Source organism: Phalangium opilio, unplaced genomic scaffold (assembly GCF_054372755.1).
Source record: "Phalangium opilio isolate 3A_F unplaced genomic scaffold, DU_Popi_V2 ptg000048l_1, whole genome shotgun sequence".
Lineage (NCBI taxonomy): Eukaryota > Metazoa > Arthropoda > Arachnida > Opiliones > Phalangiidae > Phalangium > Phalangium opilio.
The window spans coordinates 6,919,767-6,933,795 of NW_028324170.1; the positions used below are offsets into that span (position 1 = coordinate 6,919,767).

Sequence of the window (14,029 nt, forward strand, 5' to 3'; positions counted from 1 at the left end):
CTTCTCTTTGTCTATTTCTTTCCATCTCTATTTACCTCTGAATTTCTTTGTTTGATTTGCAATGTTAGCAACGTTTAATAATTAGTATTTACATCTTTCTAACATTGCAAAAATTAAACATTCCAGTAAAAATTTTCAATTCTTGAAATGATTATTTATAGGTCTTGGTGCTGTAAGGCTCCACGAAAAAATTTTCAGGTTAGTAAATACACTTTCTGATAATTAATTTTTATACAGGGTGTTTCTGATTAGTCGGGGGATGTTCTCTGGGGGATTTTGAGTCGAAAATGTTATATGTCATTTTGCCCTAAGAGCCACTGTTTTCGAGTTATGATTTTAAGAGTGTTTTAGGGATGACCCCTTAATTAAATTATAAATCATGGTGTTTCAGTTTCTTAACTAAATTTAAGGGGTCATCCGTAAAATAATCAAATGAATTTCTTGTATGCATATGATAATTATCAAATTTTACAGTAAAGTTAGGTGTCTTGATTGAAATTAAGTAGGCTCATTGATTTAAATTAGCTCGTGATGACTATTTATTCTAGAGGGCCGGTAGGCCCTTCTAGATAAGATCCCACACCCTCCCGTAATGTTAAATGAAAATTCACAGATTTTCGCCGATTTTCCCATAGGAATAACATGGGGTTTTTGGCGCTCCTGTACATCGAATCATTTAAAAACTACATGAAAGTTAGCTTTCGGAATACTTTTAAATTAACAAGTAACTATTCAAGGTGTGCCTTTTTCAAGTTTCATCAAATTTAATTAAGTCTAAGTATGTTAATTTAATTAAAAATGTAAGTACCTCAAAAGATTATTCTACAGCAGACGACGCTAATTGTTCGTTACTCTACAGTAGACGACGCTAATTTGCCATTTCACCGCCTTGAAACTTTAACTTGATATTTTTCAATAAATATAACACTATATTTATTAAAAACTTCTCTGGCGGGTCTAATTTTCGTTTAATTATGTGTCTCGGTTGAAATTCTATACTTAAGATACCTTTTTAATTTATATTTTAGATGTTAGTTTCGACCAAGGCTTAAGTTGCCTTACTTAGGCCATGGATTTATAATAGAAGCTTACGCTTCATTGATATTTCCCTGTAGCCTTCAGTAAGGCATTTTGATTTTAAACACATTTATGTCACAAAAATTCGCGCGGGTGGGGACTGGGGGCTGATGACGTAGAAATTGAGGCAAACTTTTTTCTTTTGGCGCGCGTGCGCGCGCGCTATTCAAATTTAGAACTCGATCACGTGAAAAACTTCAACCCCCCTCTGAATTTGCCTCAAATTCTACGTCACAAGCGCGCGTGCCAGGCTGGTACTATTTCAGACGAGGAATAAATGTTGTGCGCGTTTTAAGGTGAGTGAAATATCCAGGAAGCGTAAGCTTCTATTATAAATCCATGCTTAGGCAGACTATAGAGCTATTTCAGAGGGGGTAATGGCTACGTCACCCATGCTATTTGCCCATAGAGAAAACCCTCACAAAATGTCCGCCCTACACTCAAAGACAGGCCCAATTTTCGTAGCAGACGAAATTTTTCCCCCACTGAAATAGCTCTATTGAGTGAGTCTATGCAATGGGTGATTGTAAAAGCTGGAAGGATAGATGGATCAGTGTTGGAAATAAGGATATTTTTAAAACTGGACCTGTGGCCTAGGTATTTTAATTAAAATAACTGTCCACGGTGCCAATCACTGTAAACGTACAAGGGCAGTGCACGCAATGTCATGGATAATTGCAATCGTAAAGTGGACTGTAAAAGATACGGCTTTGATAGTTTAAAATCGTGGCAGGTTTGTTTTGAAGTTGACTATAAAGCTCGGGTTCTAAAACGAATTGTGAGCCGTATCATATAAGAATTAGTAGAAGTGTAGAACCATTTTTAACCTCGTCCTAGAAGTGAAAAATTTCGCATTTCAGGCAAATATTATTTTATAATAGATTAATACAAATGCAGACTGAAGGAACAGATATTATATAAAAAAGGACTTGGTTTGCCCAAGCCTGAAAAACAAAACGATAAGAGTTTTTTCCAGTTGACTGAAGCGCGGATATTTTATTTTTCTATATAATTTTAAAGACAATCTGTATTTTACTACTCTTTAATTCAATCTCCTGATTTTACTGGTAATGGATTTATTTCCTATAAATTAATTGAAATAAAATATTACTTATCTCAGATTTTTCATGATAAAATTTTTACGAAAATGGAATTGTTGAAAAATCTGAGATAAGTAATATTTTATTTCAATTAATTTATAGGAAATAAATCCATTACCAGTAAAATCGGGAGATTGAATTAAAGAGTAGTAAAATACAGATTGTCTTTAAAATTATATAGAAAAATAAAATATCCGCGCTTCAGTCAACTGGAAAAAACTCTTATCGTTTTGTTTTTCAGGCTTGGGCAAACCAAGTCCTTTTTTATATAATCTCAGTTAGGCCTAAGACGTAATACGTCATCACCTGATAACTCATGCCATCCGAAATAGTCTATTTTTCTATCGAGGGTGTAAATTTTTGAAGGTTCAACCTTTGGTCGTATCCTTTATTATTTTTCTTGATTCTTGAAATGACGTACTACTCGCGTCAAATGTGTTGACACTTTTCTAAATATTTATGATAGTTATCACAGTGTGGGTGTTAGGCCAAAGGAAAAGCGATGGTTTTATAAGTTTATATCTTGATCCTTTAAACGTCTAAAATTAGAGTTGATGGATTAGAGTTTCTGGAAACTAAATTTAAATTAAGAGAAACGCGAGAAGCTAACTCAAATTTTAGTTAAGCCTATGTCAGGTGATTTAGTGGAGACACCGTAAGATTCTGACACTGAAAAATGTTAAACTTTAGGCCTAAATAGACCTACAAGTTCTTCAAGCAGTAGTAAACGAGGCTTAGCTGTGAAGATGGTTCGAAAAGAAATTCAGAAGTGTTTGACTGCCTATTTTAAACGAATTAAATCGAACAGATTTTTAATTGCCTATGAATGAAGATAAACGTAGCTCTTAATCGAATCTGAAACATTGTAATGAATTAGGTCTAATCAAAATATTATGCCACTTCTCACTCTGCAGTGAGTTAGTAGTCCTTGAATCTACACCTCACTCGGGGTTTTCAAAGTTGGGTTTAACTTTGGCACGAGTGTAGGAAAATACTACGCCAATAATATATCAAAACAAAGACAATGTTGAGATCCATTCTCAAAAGTTTTACGACCGATATCTCTTGCAAAATTCACCCAGAAAAACAAATCGAAGGTGCAATACCTTAGTACTAAGATCCTGTTGTAGTTTTACGTGCCTTAACTCTTAACATTACTTAACTCTTAACATTACTTAACTCAAGCCCCAATTGAATACTCGACCTGAAATGAACCATAAAAAGGAATGTCAACGTACGCGTATTTAAAACTTCCTTAAATTTAAAACTTAAAAAAAAAATATTCAAGAAACTTGTGACACTAGTCACACTACACTTATACCGGTCTTCTCTCCACCTCCAATCCCGATTTAGAATCAACCTAAGCAACATCCGACAACTTAAGTTGGTCATAAACTCCACGGAAAGCCCCTTACTAAGCCCGAGTTACTTTAATCTCAAGTTATCCTGACGCCGGTTTTTGGAAGAGGGAGGCTAGGATGGATGGAGGTTTCCTTTCATCCGTTCAGCCTCTTAACATCCCTTTTCCAACACTCTAACAGATGCGCAGGCGCAATCTCGAGATAAAGGGATCAGATTTCGGGGGTTCCAAAAAAGGAAGCGAAATATTTTAGCCCCAATGCAACAACTTTCACTGAAGAGTTTCTTCTTTATTTCTGTTAAGAGTCGGTTGGAATGCTAGTACCATTCTCGCATATACGCTTTAAGCCTTGGCAGACTCTCTTTGAAGTTAGAATTAATTCTTGCGCAGATTCTCGCGGCGCAAATGGAGAGGGGGTGTAAGAAATTTATGGCAACCAATAAGAGAGCAGATCTGATTTCGTCATTAACCCCAATGTCCGTTTCTACGACTGAGTTCTGCGGAACAAAACTTAACTTTAATTTGATTAGTTCTTGCGCAAGTGGCCCGAAGTTGGCTTTACGTAGTGGGATGAATTTTATCTATCATTTCGCGGGTTTTAACGGGGTGCGAGCCATAAGGTACAAAGTGAGATGGGAATAGACGCGATAAGTTCCGTGAGAGATTTAGGTCAAGGTGGGAACAGTTCCAAAAGTTTTATTCTGAACAGCAGATGGGTCGAGTCTAACAATGGAATTACTTTGTATTTCTGCAGGAATTTCAAAGTTGAAGGGTTGAAATTCAGATGCTGTGCTTTTAAGATGTTTAGGCCTATTGTCAGATACCTTGCCCTTGAGGACCAATGTTTTTTAAAGAACAATTTGGCACTGTATCATGTTTCTCTTGTAAAAGACGTTGCTTCGATTAACAGGGTTTCATCAATCCACTACTAAAGATTTTACTGTTCTTATTTTTGCTCATAAAAACAAGACAAATTATGCTTAACAACATGCCAGCTTGCCAACGACATTTCGGGTTTTCTTGACAAGCTAAGCCTAATTTGTCCGATAAGGCTTATTAAGAGGCTTTGAAAAAATAAACTATCCGGTAGTTTTACCAACGCAACTCACACGCCTTCCGTTCTACATTTGGCATTAGTAAACTAAATCTAGTAAATATCGCACCCACACGTAATATTGCACGTATAATAAGTTTCTTCAGGATATTGCGCCAAATTGAAAGAAAAAACCCTGGAAAGAATAAAAAAGACTTTTACGTCAATAACTTTCTTCTGTTCTTCTTACTTAGGTTAAGCCTAACGTGGCGCCGCCTTAGACAAAAATCTACATCATTTGGCCTACAATTACCAAAGACTGGTATGGTGAAACTACCGACAATCGCTCTCCGTGGGTTTACGCATCGTTCCAACAAAGTTTATCGAGAAACAGCTAAAATATGACGTATTCAGGACCGTTTCCATGACGTGTGCACGAACGTCACTCGTGTCTAACTAAGGAACAAGTTGCACCAAGGCGCATCGTATAGAGTCAAACTCAAAACCTTGAGGAACAAACCAACATCAACTTTAAAGATAATGGTAGACCAATTGGAACAGGACGTATCAGGTCGTAACCTTGGTCCTATCTAAGGCAGTGATCAGAATTGAAAGGTCACACGGAATTCATAGTTGCCAAAGGTTAAATCCCTCGCGGCTGTTAACAAAGCCATTGTACGGCATCCAACACTGTGGATCGAATCAGCACCCACAAAACATCTTCCAAACTTGTGACGCAGTTATCAGCCCAGCCCAAATGCTCAAACGATCGTCAAATACCTGATCCTCCTGTGCCATTCTGGCGTCGTGTCTTTGAGTCTATCTTTGGCAAGAACTCAACGTATATGGTATGAAGCTCAAAAGGAAGGGGAGAGGAGAGAAACTAGGCTGAAAAAGTATGTAGAAGAAGATTCCGTACTCTGTTAAGTCTAATGTCTTGAGAGCTAATTTTAGAGTTCGTCTTAGGTCGGACGTGTGTCGCGACTTTGTCGCCCCCTAGCAGAACTTTCCTATTGCTGGCGATTGGGTACCTCTCTTGGCGGTAGGCACACTTAGCTTCTTTCTCACTCGGCCCCGTTGCCATTGCCGCAGTCGTCGCCCGAATTCTTCGCGAATTATCCTTCCCGGGGAATTTCTCGTAGAAATCGCATCTAGTGGTGAGTACACCCCGCAATATTTATACCTTTATTTAATCTCAAAGTTTCGCAAAAATTTTCGTTCAATTTCGTTATTTTTATTTCAAACGATTTGATTGCATGTTTATGATCAGTTTTGACCGACTCCCCTTTTATCGATACGGGATGAACATGTTGAACATGATATTCACAAATTTATGACCCTAACTCGGACAGTCTTTCATATTTAATCACGATATGCAAAACCCCCTGGGCCTTTCTTTCCTAAACTACGTAATTTTAAATTAATAATCGGGTCAGTTAGACAAAATTCAATCATATTCAGACTTAGAACAACCTCTTTATACCACTGTAAGGTAGTTATTTTGTTCGGGAAATGAATTATAACAAGGTTGCAACCTTTTACCAATATGGACGATGACGCTGATATATCTTTCTATATTTGATAAGCTCAAAAGAGACTGACTACGAATATAACTGGCCAATCAAAATAATTAACAACTTTCAGATTAAAGTTAATCGACAAAATTGCGCAACAATTAATTTAACGGAAATCTATTAACTTCCATCAACTTAATTTTATTTTCCAAATTTTACATTTAATTTTTTGATATACTTAACATTTCGCGATTTTACAAAATGGCTACTGTATTTCTTATCGCTGTTTCTCTGAAGATCTCTCCCTTAGAGAATAGTTTCAAATAGGAAGACTTTGGGAGAGTAAGCTGGTACTATTAATAGATACTTCTCCTTTTTTTTCAAACGGGGTTGGGTACCTCTGCATTTCCACCATCTTAGTTCTCAACCATCAACCAAATTCTAGCTTATTTCGCTTTTTATTTTCTTCAACGTAAAGCAGTCTTGCTGCCAAAACGTATTTTGTAAAATTATTATTTTTTTCGGCAATATTACACAATTTATTTAGCTAAGCCTTTTTTTCAAGTATCGATACACCCCCTCAATGTCTCAATTACTACGCTGATTCCACAGAAAAACGCTCAAGTAATAAAAAATTATTTTCAGTTAAATTTAAAATTTTAAATCTGGAACACACCGGTTCTGTGTATTGGCGGATAGTAAAGCCTAAATTTCCTCTTTTCTTTTGAAAATCCTACTTAAAATGCATTAGGGTTAGCTTTTGAAACGAAGCAAACTTAGATTGAAACAAACAGAAATAGATGAAAAGTTTTCGGGAAATTCTTGGATCATTTCCAAAGGAGAGACCTGAAAATACCTAATGGCGAAAGACATTTGGTAGCTTTAAGGCTAAGCTCAACCCACATTTCTGCAATATGATACAAATGAGGCTTTGTACTAACTAATTTTAATTTTTTTTTCATTACTTGGGTGTTTTTTAAATTTAAATGTTTTCAATTTTATGGCGAGTGGCAGAATTTTACACTTTTTCTTTTGGCTATTGTGTTGGCCGCGCAAAATTTATAATGGCGCCAAAAACAAAACAAACACAATCCCATTTGACCCTTGACCCCTCGCCTGCTTGACCCTGCAGGTCTTCCTTTTGCGCAGTCGCTGAGTTTCATCGCTTGCAAAGTCTTCAACCATGTCGGACGACGAAAGAGAGTACAGGTAAGATTTGACCCCCGGTCGACTTAGGTTTATAAGGTTATTGTCCGAAAATCGCGCCATATTAAATTTCTGATCGATCAAATTATTTTTTAAAATTGCCCCAATAGGCTTAAAGAAAACGAACAATTCAGGGTTAATACTTTGGTTACAAATTTGACCTTTAACCCAAGTTAAACTTCAAATTTGCTAGCCATAATTAGACTTAGGCTAAAAAAGTTACTCTATATTTCAAGTTAATTTCCAAATATTTTCCTCAACCCTAACTTGACCACTGTATTTTCCAAGTTACCCCTTTTGGTCCGCATTCATTAGCTAACCTTTGACCTCAATCCCCTTTTTTAAGGAAACTTTTGATTCAATTCCCAATTTTTTTGGAAGCCCTTCCCAAAACGTAATTTTTCGTGAAATGTGAAAAAGATCCACAATTTTAATTTTTGTTACAAATTCCAAAACTCTCTTGAATCCCGGACGAATTAATTTTGTTTACAAGTAGGAAATTTTGTTGTTCCCTTGTCCTCGCACGCTTGTTTTTTTGAAAAATACCTATATTTTTTCCAATTAACCTATGGTCAATCGTTCGATCTCATTTCTGCCCCCCTATTATTTGTTCAGGCTTGTAAAAAGAGCATGAAAATTTATTCGGTCACAATATTTTATGCTTCTTTTGAGAAACAAAAAATAAAAAATATTAATTTTAATTCATTTATTTATTTCAAATATTAAATAAATTATAATACTAATTATTTTAATTTTTTTCACAATTTAATTTTGCAGTGAAGAGGAAGAGGAGGTCGAAACGTAAGTATTTTAATTCTGATTAGAATTAATCTGAATTATGAATTAATTAAATTATTTTCAAACTTTACAGAAGCACCTTAAAGAGGTAAAAAATTGTGGATACAGTATTTAGATTAGAACTTTAATATCTAAAATCTCAATTAACTTAATTAAATTTAAAAATATTAGTTTACCGAGAATAAAAAAAATATATTTTTTAAAATTTTTCGCGTTACCTAAAGAGGATTTAAAATATATCGTTAGTCCCCTAAACTAAACTAAAAACTTAAGAAAATTTTGTATTTTTTTCTTTTTTTGTGTTTTAAAAAACACTCAAATTTAGAACCGCATCTCAGAAAAGTCGACAGTAAGTTTTGGCGTTAATTTTGATCATTTTGATTATTTTTAAAGTTTTTTTATTTTTATCCTGGTTTCATATACCCACCGCTTTATTTTGGCTTTTGATTATTTTTATTTTGGTTTTTATTTAAATTCATCCCAACGTACGTTTCGCTCTTTAACCCCGTTTTTCTTGTTTGCAAAATTTTTCAAAAAGTGCAAATTTAAAGGCGGACAATACATTGTTTTAAGCATTGTCAACCAATCAGGAGATTGTCTAAACCCATGACGTCATACAGCCTTTAAATATGTATTTTTAAGCACTGAAGATTGGTTTTCTCCCTTAGTCGTTCGCAACTTTAAAATGACTCGGTGCAATTTAAGGTTGCAAATGACAATTAGTCGAAACTCTTTTCATTAATACCTCAATTTTATCTCGTTCATCTACAATTAAAGAGCCGACGAACCTCCCAAGATGACTGAAGCTGAAATGGCCATGGAGGTTTGTAGTTTAAAATGTTAATGTATCTCGTTTTCTTAAGGCTAATTTCCTCCATTTTTAAATTCAACCAACAGGAGAAGATGAAGAAGAAGAAGGAGGAGGAGGAACAGATGTGGCAGGAGTACATGGAACAACGACGTGCCCAAAGAGCCAAGGAGGAGGAAGAGTTGCAGAAGCTGAAGCAAAGACAGGTACCATAATTAGGATTAACATTTAGGCTTAACGACCTTTATTAACGCTAAGAAACAATTTCCGTAGCAAAAACGTAAAGCTCAGCGCGCCGAACAAGAGAAGAGGATGATGGAGTACAAGAGGAAACAGGAAGAGCAGAGAATCCGGGAAATGGTACGTTGAACCTTGACCTAAGGAAGAAATAGTCACGGAGTAATGATTAGGAATTTTGTCTTGAATTAATAGGAGGAGAAGAAGGCGAAAGAGGCGGAAGCCAAACGCAAGCGTCTCGAAGAGGCCGAGCGTAAGAGACAGGCTATGCAAGAGGCCAAGGAAAAGGCCAAGAACGAAAACATCAGGCCTAACTTCGTCATCTCCAAGAGAGACGACGCTGGTCCAGGAGCTTCCGTTGGAAACACCGCCACTGACAAGGTACGATACCGTATTTTCTTAAAGGAAGTCGGGTTTAGCTCCACGTATAATTATTTTGGCGCAGTTCTCCAACGTCATTGCCGCTCGTAGCGAGATGGGCAAGACCAAGGAGCAATTGGAAGAGGACAAGCACATCGCCCTGTCCTTCCGTGTCAAGCCTTTGGAAATCGAAGGTTTGGGAATCGACGAGTTGAAGAAGAAGGCCGGTGAATTGTGGGCTAAGATCGAGTCTCTTGAGAGCGAGAAGTACGATTTGGAAGAGAGGCAGAAACGACAAGATTACGACGTAAAAACAATAACTTTATTTAATCCTTTCGATCGTCAACGAAATTCTTATTGCTCATCTCATATTATGTAGTTGAAAGAATTGGCTGAACGACAGAGGCAAATCAACAGGAACAAGGCTTTGAAGAAGGGCTTAGATCCCGAGTAAGTTGGCCTACATTTATTTTTTCAACTATAATGTAAAATCTAAATCCGTATCTTTTTATTCATTTCATTACAGAGCTGCTGAGGGCAAGCACCCGGTAAGTTTTCAACTTAAATTATCAGTTATTTAGCTAATTAGTTATTACTTCGCGGAATCCGGCTTGAGAAGGCGATCCAATCGGAGAAAGTACAGATGTGCTCTCGGATTGGATCCCTTCAACGTTCAGCCTAATACACTTAAGATTAAATTTAGCAGCGTTGCCTAGATACTGTTGGGATCCCGCTTGATCACGAATATAGTTTATAATTAATTTGTTAATATGACGTCACTATTACTGTCCCTCACCCGTCCAATAGCCCAAGATCCACGTTGCCAGCAAATACGAGCGTCGTATTGACCGCAGAACTTACGTGGACAAAAAAACCTTGTTTGAGGGTGTAAGTTTATCATTTTCTCGATACTTATCTAGATGTTTTTTTGTCCGTGTTTGCCTTTAGCCAAAAATCAATGTGGCCAGCAAGTTCGAAAGGCGTGTCGACAGGAGAACCTACACCGATAAGAAAAAACTCTACGAAGGTGTACGTAAAACAATTGAACAAAACAGTCTGAGACCCAATGTTTTTTCAATCCCCCATTTACCCCTTTTTTGCATTTGTGCGAGAAATCATTTTTACCGTAACGGTTTTTAATTGATCATTAATTCTAAACGTTGCGTCAGCGTCAAAGTTGTTAGATTAATTAATAACTTTGATTTACTTAGGTAGTTTAGATCATAGACATTTAACTAATTTTATATTTTTATTATTTATAAATATTTTTATTATTTTCAAACTCTGTCTCTTCAGCAGTAATATATATAGCTTTACCTAATTATTATTTTAACGGTATCACTCTTAGAATGGCGCAAATATTCCACTGAATTGTAAGTTTTGTGCATGGGAATAAGATCATTCTAAGAGTGAAATCGATACCGGTTGTCCCTTCAAAGCAGCAGTGTCATTCGACAAACAAAATATATTGTTTCATTATTTGTATTGCGGTGCTTTTACACTAAAAATAACATTTATGCGCGGCGTCAGAACCTAACACGTGGTATAATTTCATAATGACACGAAGGGGAATTAAAAATCTACGCGCATGCTCCGTTCTTTCTTTAATTAAAAATAACATTTTACGCTTAAATATTACTGCCAGTGATATAGGGTTATATTTTAACTCAGCGTAAATAGAAATAGGCTTAGCGCGACGCAACCTTTAAAATGATGATATTCGATTTGTTAAAATTTCCCAAATTCTTCCTTCACGAACAAATACCTTCTTGTTAAATCCGGCACGTCACTTTAGAGGATTTTAAGCTAGTTTTTAAATTAGCCTTTTTTTTGGCATTGAGCATTTTTATAATTCTCCCTAAAATCTTCACAGTATAAAAAACTTTCTTCATTTATTTTTAAACTAAATTGGTTTAAACCACTTGATCCAAACCATATTCTGATTTATGCCTGCATACAGTTTGTTTCAAAGATTTCCGAAACACATATATACACACACGCCTGTGTTTTTTCACTACTGGCAAAAACGTTTTGAATGTTGTGATTGTTGGTGTTTACTTTTTCTGATTTTCCTGAAATTTTTCAAATATTTCTATCTTTAAATATTAATATAAAGATTTTTAAATAACGAAATCTTTCGTTATTTTTGCAAATAAATTTAATATTTAAAGGTAGAGAAATTCCTGAAAATTATAACGCGTAAAGAAAATCGAAATATCGAACGTCGTATTTCGTAATCGTGGAAAAATTTCGCGACGACATCTTGTTTATGTTGCGTTGAAACATTTTAGTCTTAATTTAACTAATAATAAGCCTAGCAAATTTAGGCTTGATCAATTTGAAAATAATCTAGAGTTAAACTTAATGAATTTTGAAATGTTTTAGTAATTAGTGATCTGTCTATGTCACCAGTTCCATTTCAAAACGGCGACCGAAACATAATCGCTCTAATTTAAACATAGTCTCTAACATACGATGGAGTTTAACCCAAAACAAAGGTCAAATAACCAGTGACCCATGTTATTTGACGTGACCATCTTTAACCAATCACGGTAGTTAACCTTATCACGAAAGCAACGTTATCTTCACGTGGGTCTCTCCGAATTTAATCCATGAAGATACTTAGTTTATAAGAGATGATCTAAAGTTTATGAAATACCCTCTTCAGACGAGGTGTGAAAACCAGGTTACATAAACCAAAGTTTGTTTCATAAACTTTGCTTTAATTAAACCAAATTTGGTATAAAATAAACAAACTCTTTCTAATTATGAGTACGTCCTGAAGAGCATTTTCTTCTGGTACGTCTGAAGAGGGTAAAACGCCATGTTATCCAAACGAAGTCCGACGTTCGATGATACTTCATGTACCAGGGATATTCTTTTGTAAGTTTCTCTTGGATGAAAATTACAGGGTTTGGAAGCCATGAGCGAAGCCGAGCTTGAGAAGCAATGGGAAGAAAGGATGCTCTCCTACAAGGAAAAGGAACACAAGGACCTTCCCAAATGGGACCCCGAGCACCCTGAGAACAAGAAGGAATCGGCGCACAGGCGAGGCATCTTAGAAGACGACGATGAGGAGGACTTGTTGCCCCCGATCCCCACCTTCGAGGAGGAGGCACCAAAATCCGCCCCTGCACCCGCGGCTGCCGAGCCCGAGGAGGAAGAAGAGGAGGAAGAAGAGGAAGAGGAAGAAGAGGAGGAGGAAGAGGAAGAAGAAGAGGAGGAAGAGGAATAAATTATAAAACGAACAACCAATTTTTACCGGAACAATATGTGCAAAAAGAAAATTATAAAAGAAAACAAAACTCAGGCTTAAATACTAATCAAATAAAGGTATTTATAATTCAATTTCGAATGGATATTGTGTGGGAAGTTACAAATTGCACGCGTCTCAAAACAATTTTTATCGAATTCAATTTTTCTATGACTCCTGACCTTTTTAAATCAAAGCAAAAAGTTCTTTTGTATTTTAGGCCCATCTTCAGAAAGTAAGGACCCAAGTATAGTTTTTGATGTTTTGAGACACGTGCTACATTTTTTTACCATTCCTAAGCCTAATTCGTCAATTATTGTTCTTTATTCCTTAGACCGAGTCGCCATCCCCAAAATTATATTAAAAACTGTTTTTAAAAAAACTGTGATTTTAATTTTAAAAAAGCAACTGTTTGGAAAGCCAATTCTGTTGACAATCGTCTCTTGGCAATGGCGGACGATAGCTATCGGAAGTGGTCGATAAAAATGTTGTTTTATTGCGATTAAAAGGCACCGTTTTTTGTCTTTTTTCGTTTCGTGTACCAATTTAATTTGAATATAAAATGTTCCGAGAGTGTTTTTTATTCCATCAAAATCCAACCTCGTGTGCGGGCCTAATTTAAGCCTCGTCGAGACAGCCATTTTTTGGAATGGGCAGCTTTTTTATTTCTACACTATGACGTCATCGTAATATGATTAAATTATTTTAATTTCCAAAACTGCGATTCTTTCAACTAATTTTTTCTTCTGAATAACTAAATTATTAATTCTTTAATTAATAAATAAAAACTTCTTCGGTCTTTTCCTTTTTGGTTTTTAAGTGTGTTTGTATGTGAACCTCTTATTTAGGGACGATCGTGATAGTATCATTTTATCACGCAAAATGCCAATGAGCTAACGCAACCAAAAATTATAATTATTATAATAAATTCATATTTATCTCTGGTGTTTTTAAAAGATTACTCATTATTTTACCATTAATTGGACTTAAAAATAGACGCTACATTTTTCCCACCATTTTAGTTAGTTCCTATCATTTCACAGCAATTGAAAAAGGCGCGTAATTAACGATGTCTATTTTTTCCACTTCGAGGCACGAGAATTTTAGATCAAAATTTGAGTTCCATGTCTGCAGTAGGACAAAAGTTTTGCTCTGTACGATTTTTTATTGAAAGTTCAAAGTACGGGTGATCACGTGATTACAAATACGGAAAAAAAACCATTTCAGTTTTGGTCTTCGATTGCTTTATACGTTTTATGGAGATTTTTCTAAGCGTGTTGGTG

At 35.7% G+C, this 14,029-nt stretch overlaps 1 protein-coding gene across 3 annotated transcripts; it reads left to right on the top strand.

Annotated features, from left to right (window-relative positions):
* The first annotated feature begins 5,577 nt into the window (after positions 1-5,577).
* On the top strand, positions 5,578-13,548 carry up (Troponin T, skeletal muscle). 3 transcript variants are annotated; one of them, XM_089839904.1, is made up of 15 exons: positions 5,578-5,727; positions 7,217-7,293; positions 8,068-8,091; positions 8,162-8,176; positions 8,414-8,437; positions 8,866-8,911; positions 8,986-9,102; positions 9,170-9,256; positions 9,329-9,514; positions 9,579-9,800; positions 9,873-9,943; positions 10,020-10,041; positions 10,442-10,522; positions 12,405-12,826; positions 13,081-13,548. In XM_089839904.1, the coding sequence occupies exons 2-14, from the start codon at positions 7,268-7,270 to the stop codon at positions 12,726-12,728; spliced, it is 1,245 nt and encodes a 414-aa protein (XP_089696030.1). In that variant the 5' UTR covers positions 5,578-5,727; positions 7,217-7,267; the 3' UTR covers positions 12,729-12,826; positions 13,081-13,548. The 3 variants fall into 3 exon arrangements, with proteins under 3 accessions (XP_089696030.1, XP_089696031.1, XP_089696033.1); XM_089839905.1 differs by lacking the exon at positions 10,442-10,522 and adding an exon at positions 10,301-10,381 and having other exon boundaries at positions 5,579-5,727; XM_089839907.1 differs by lacking the exon at positions 7,217-7,293 and having other exon boundaries at positions 5,595-5,727.
* Positions 13,549-14,029: the final 481 nt, after the last annotated feature.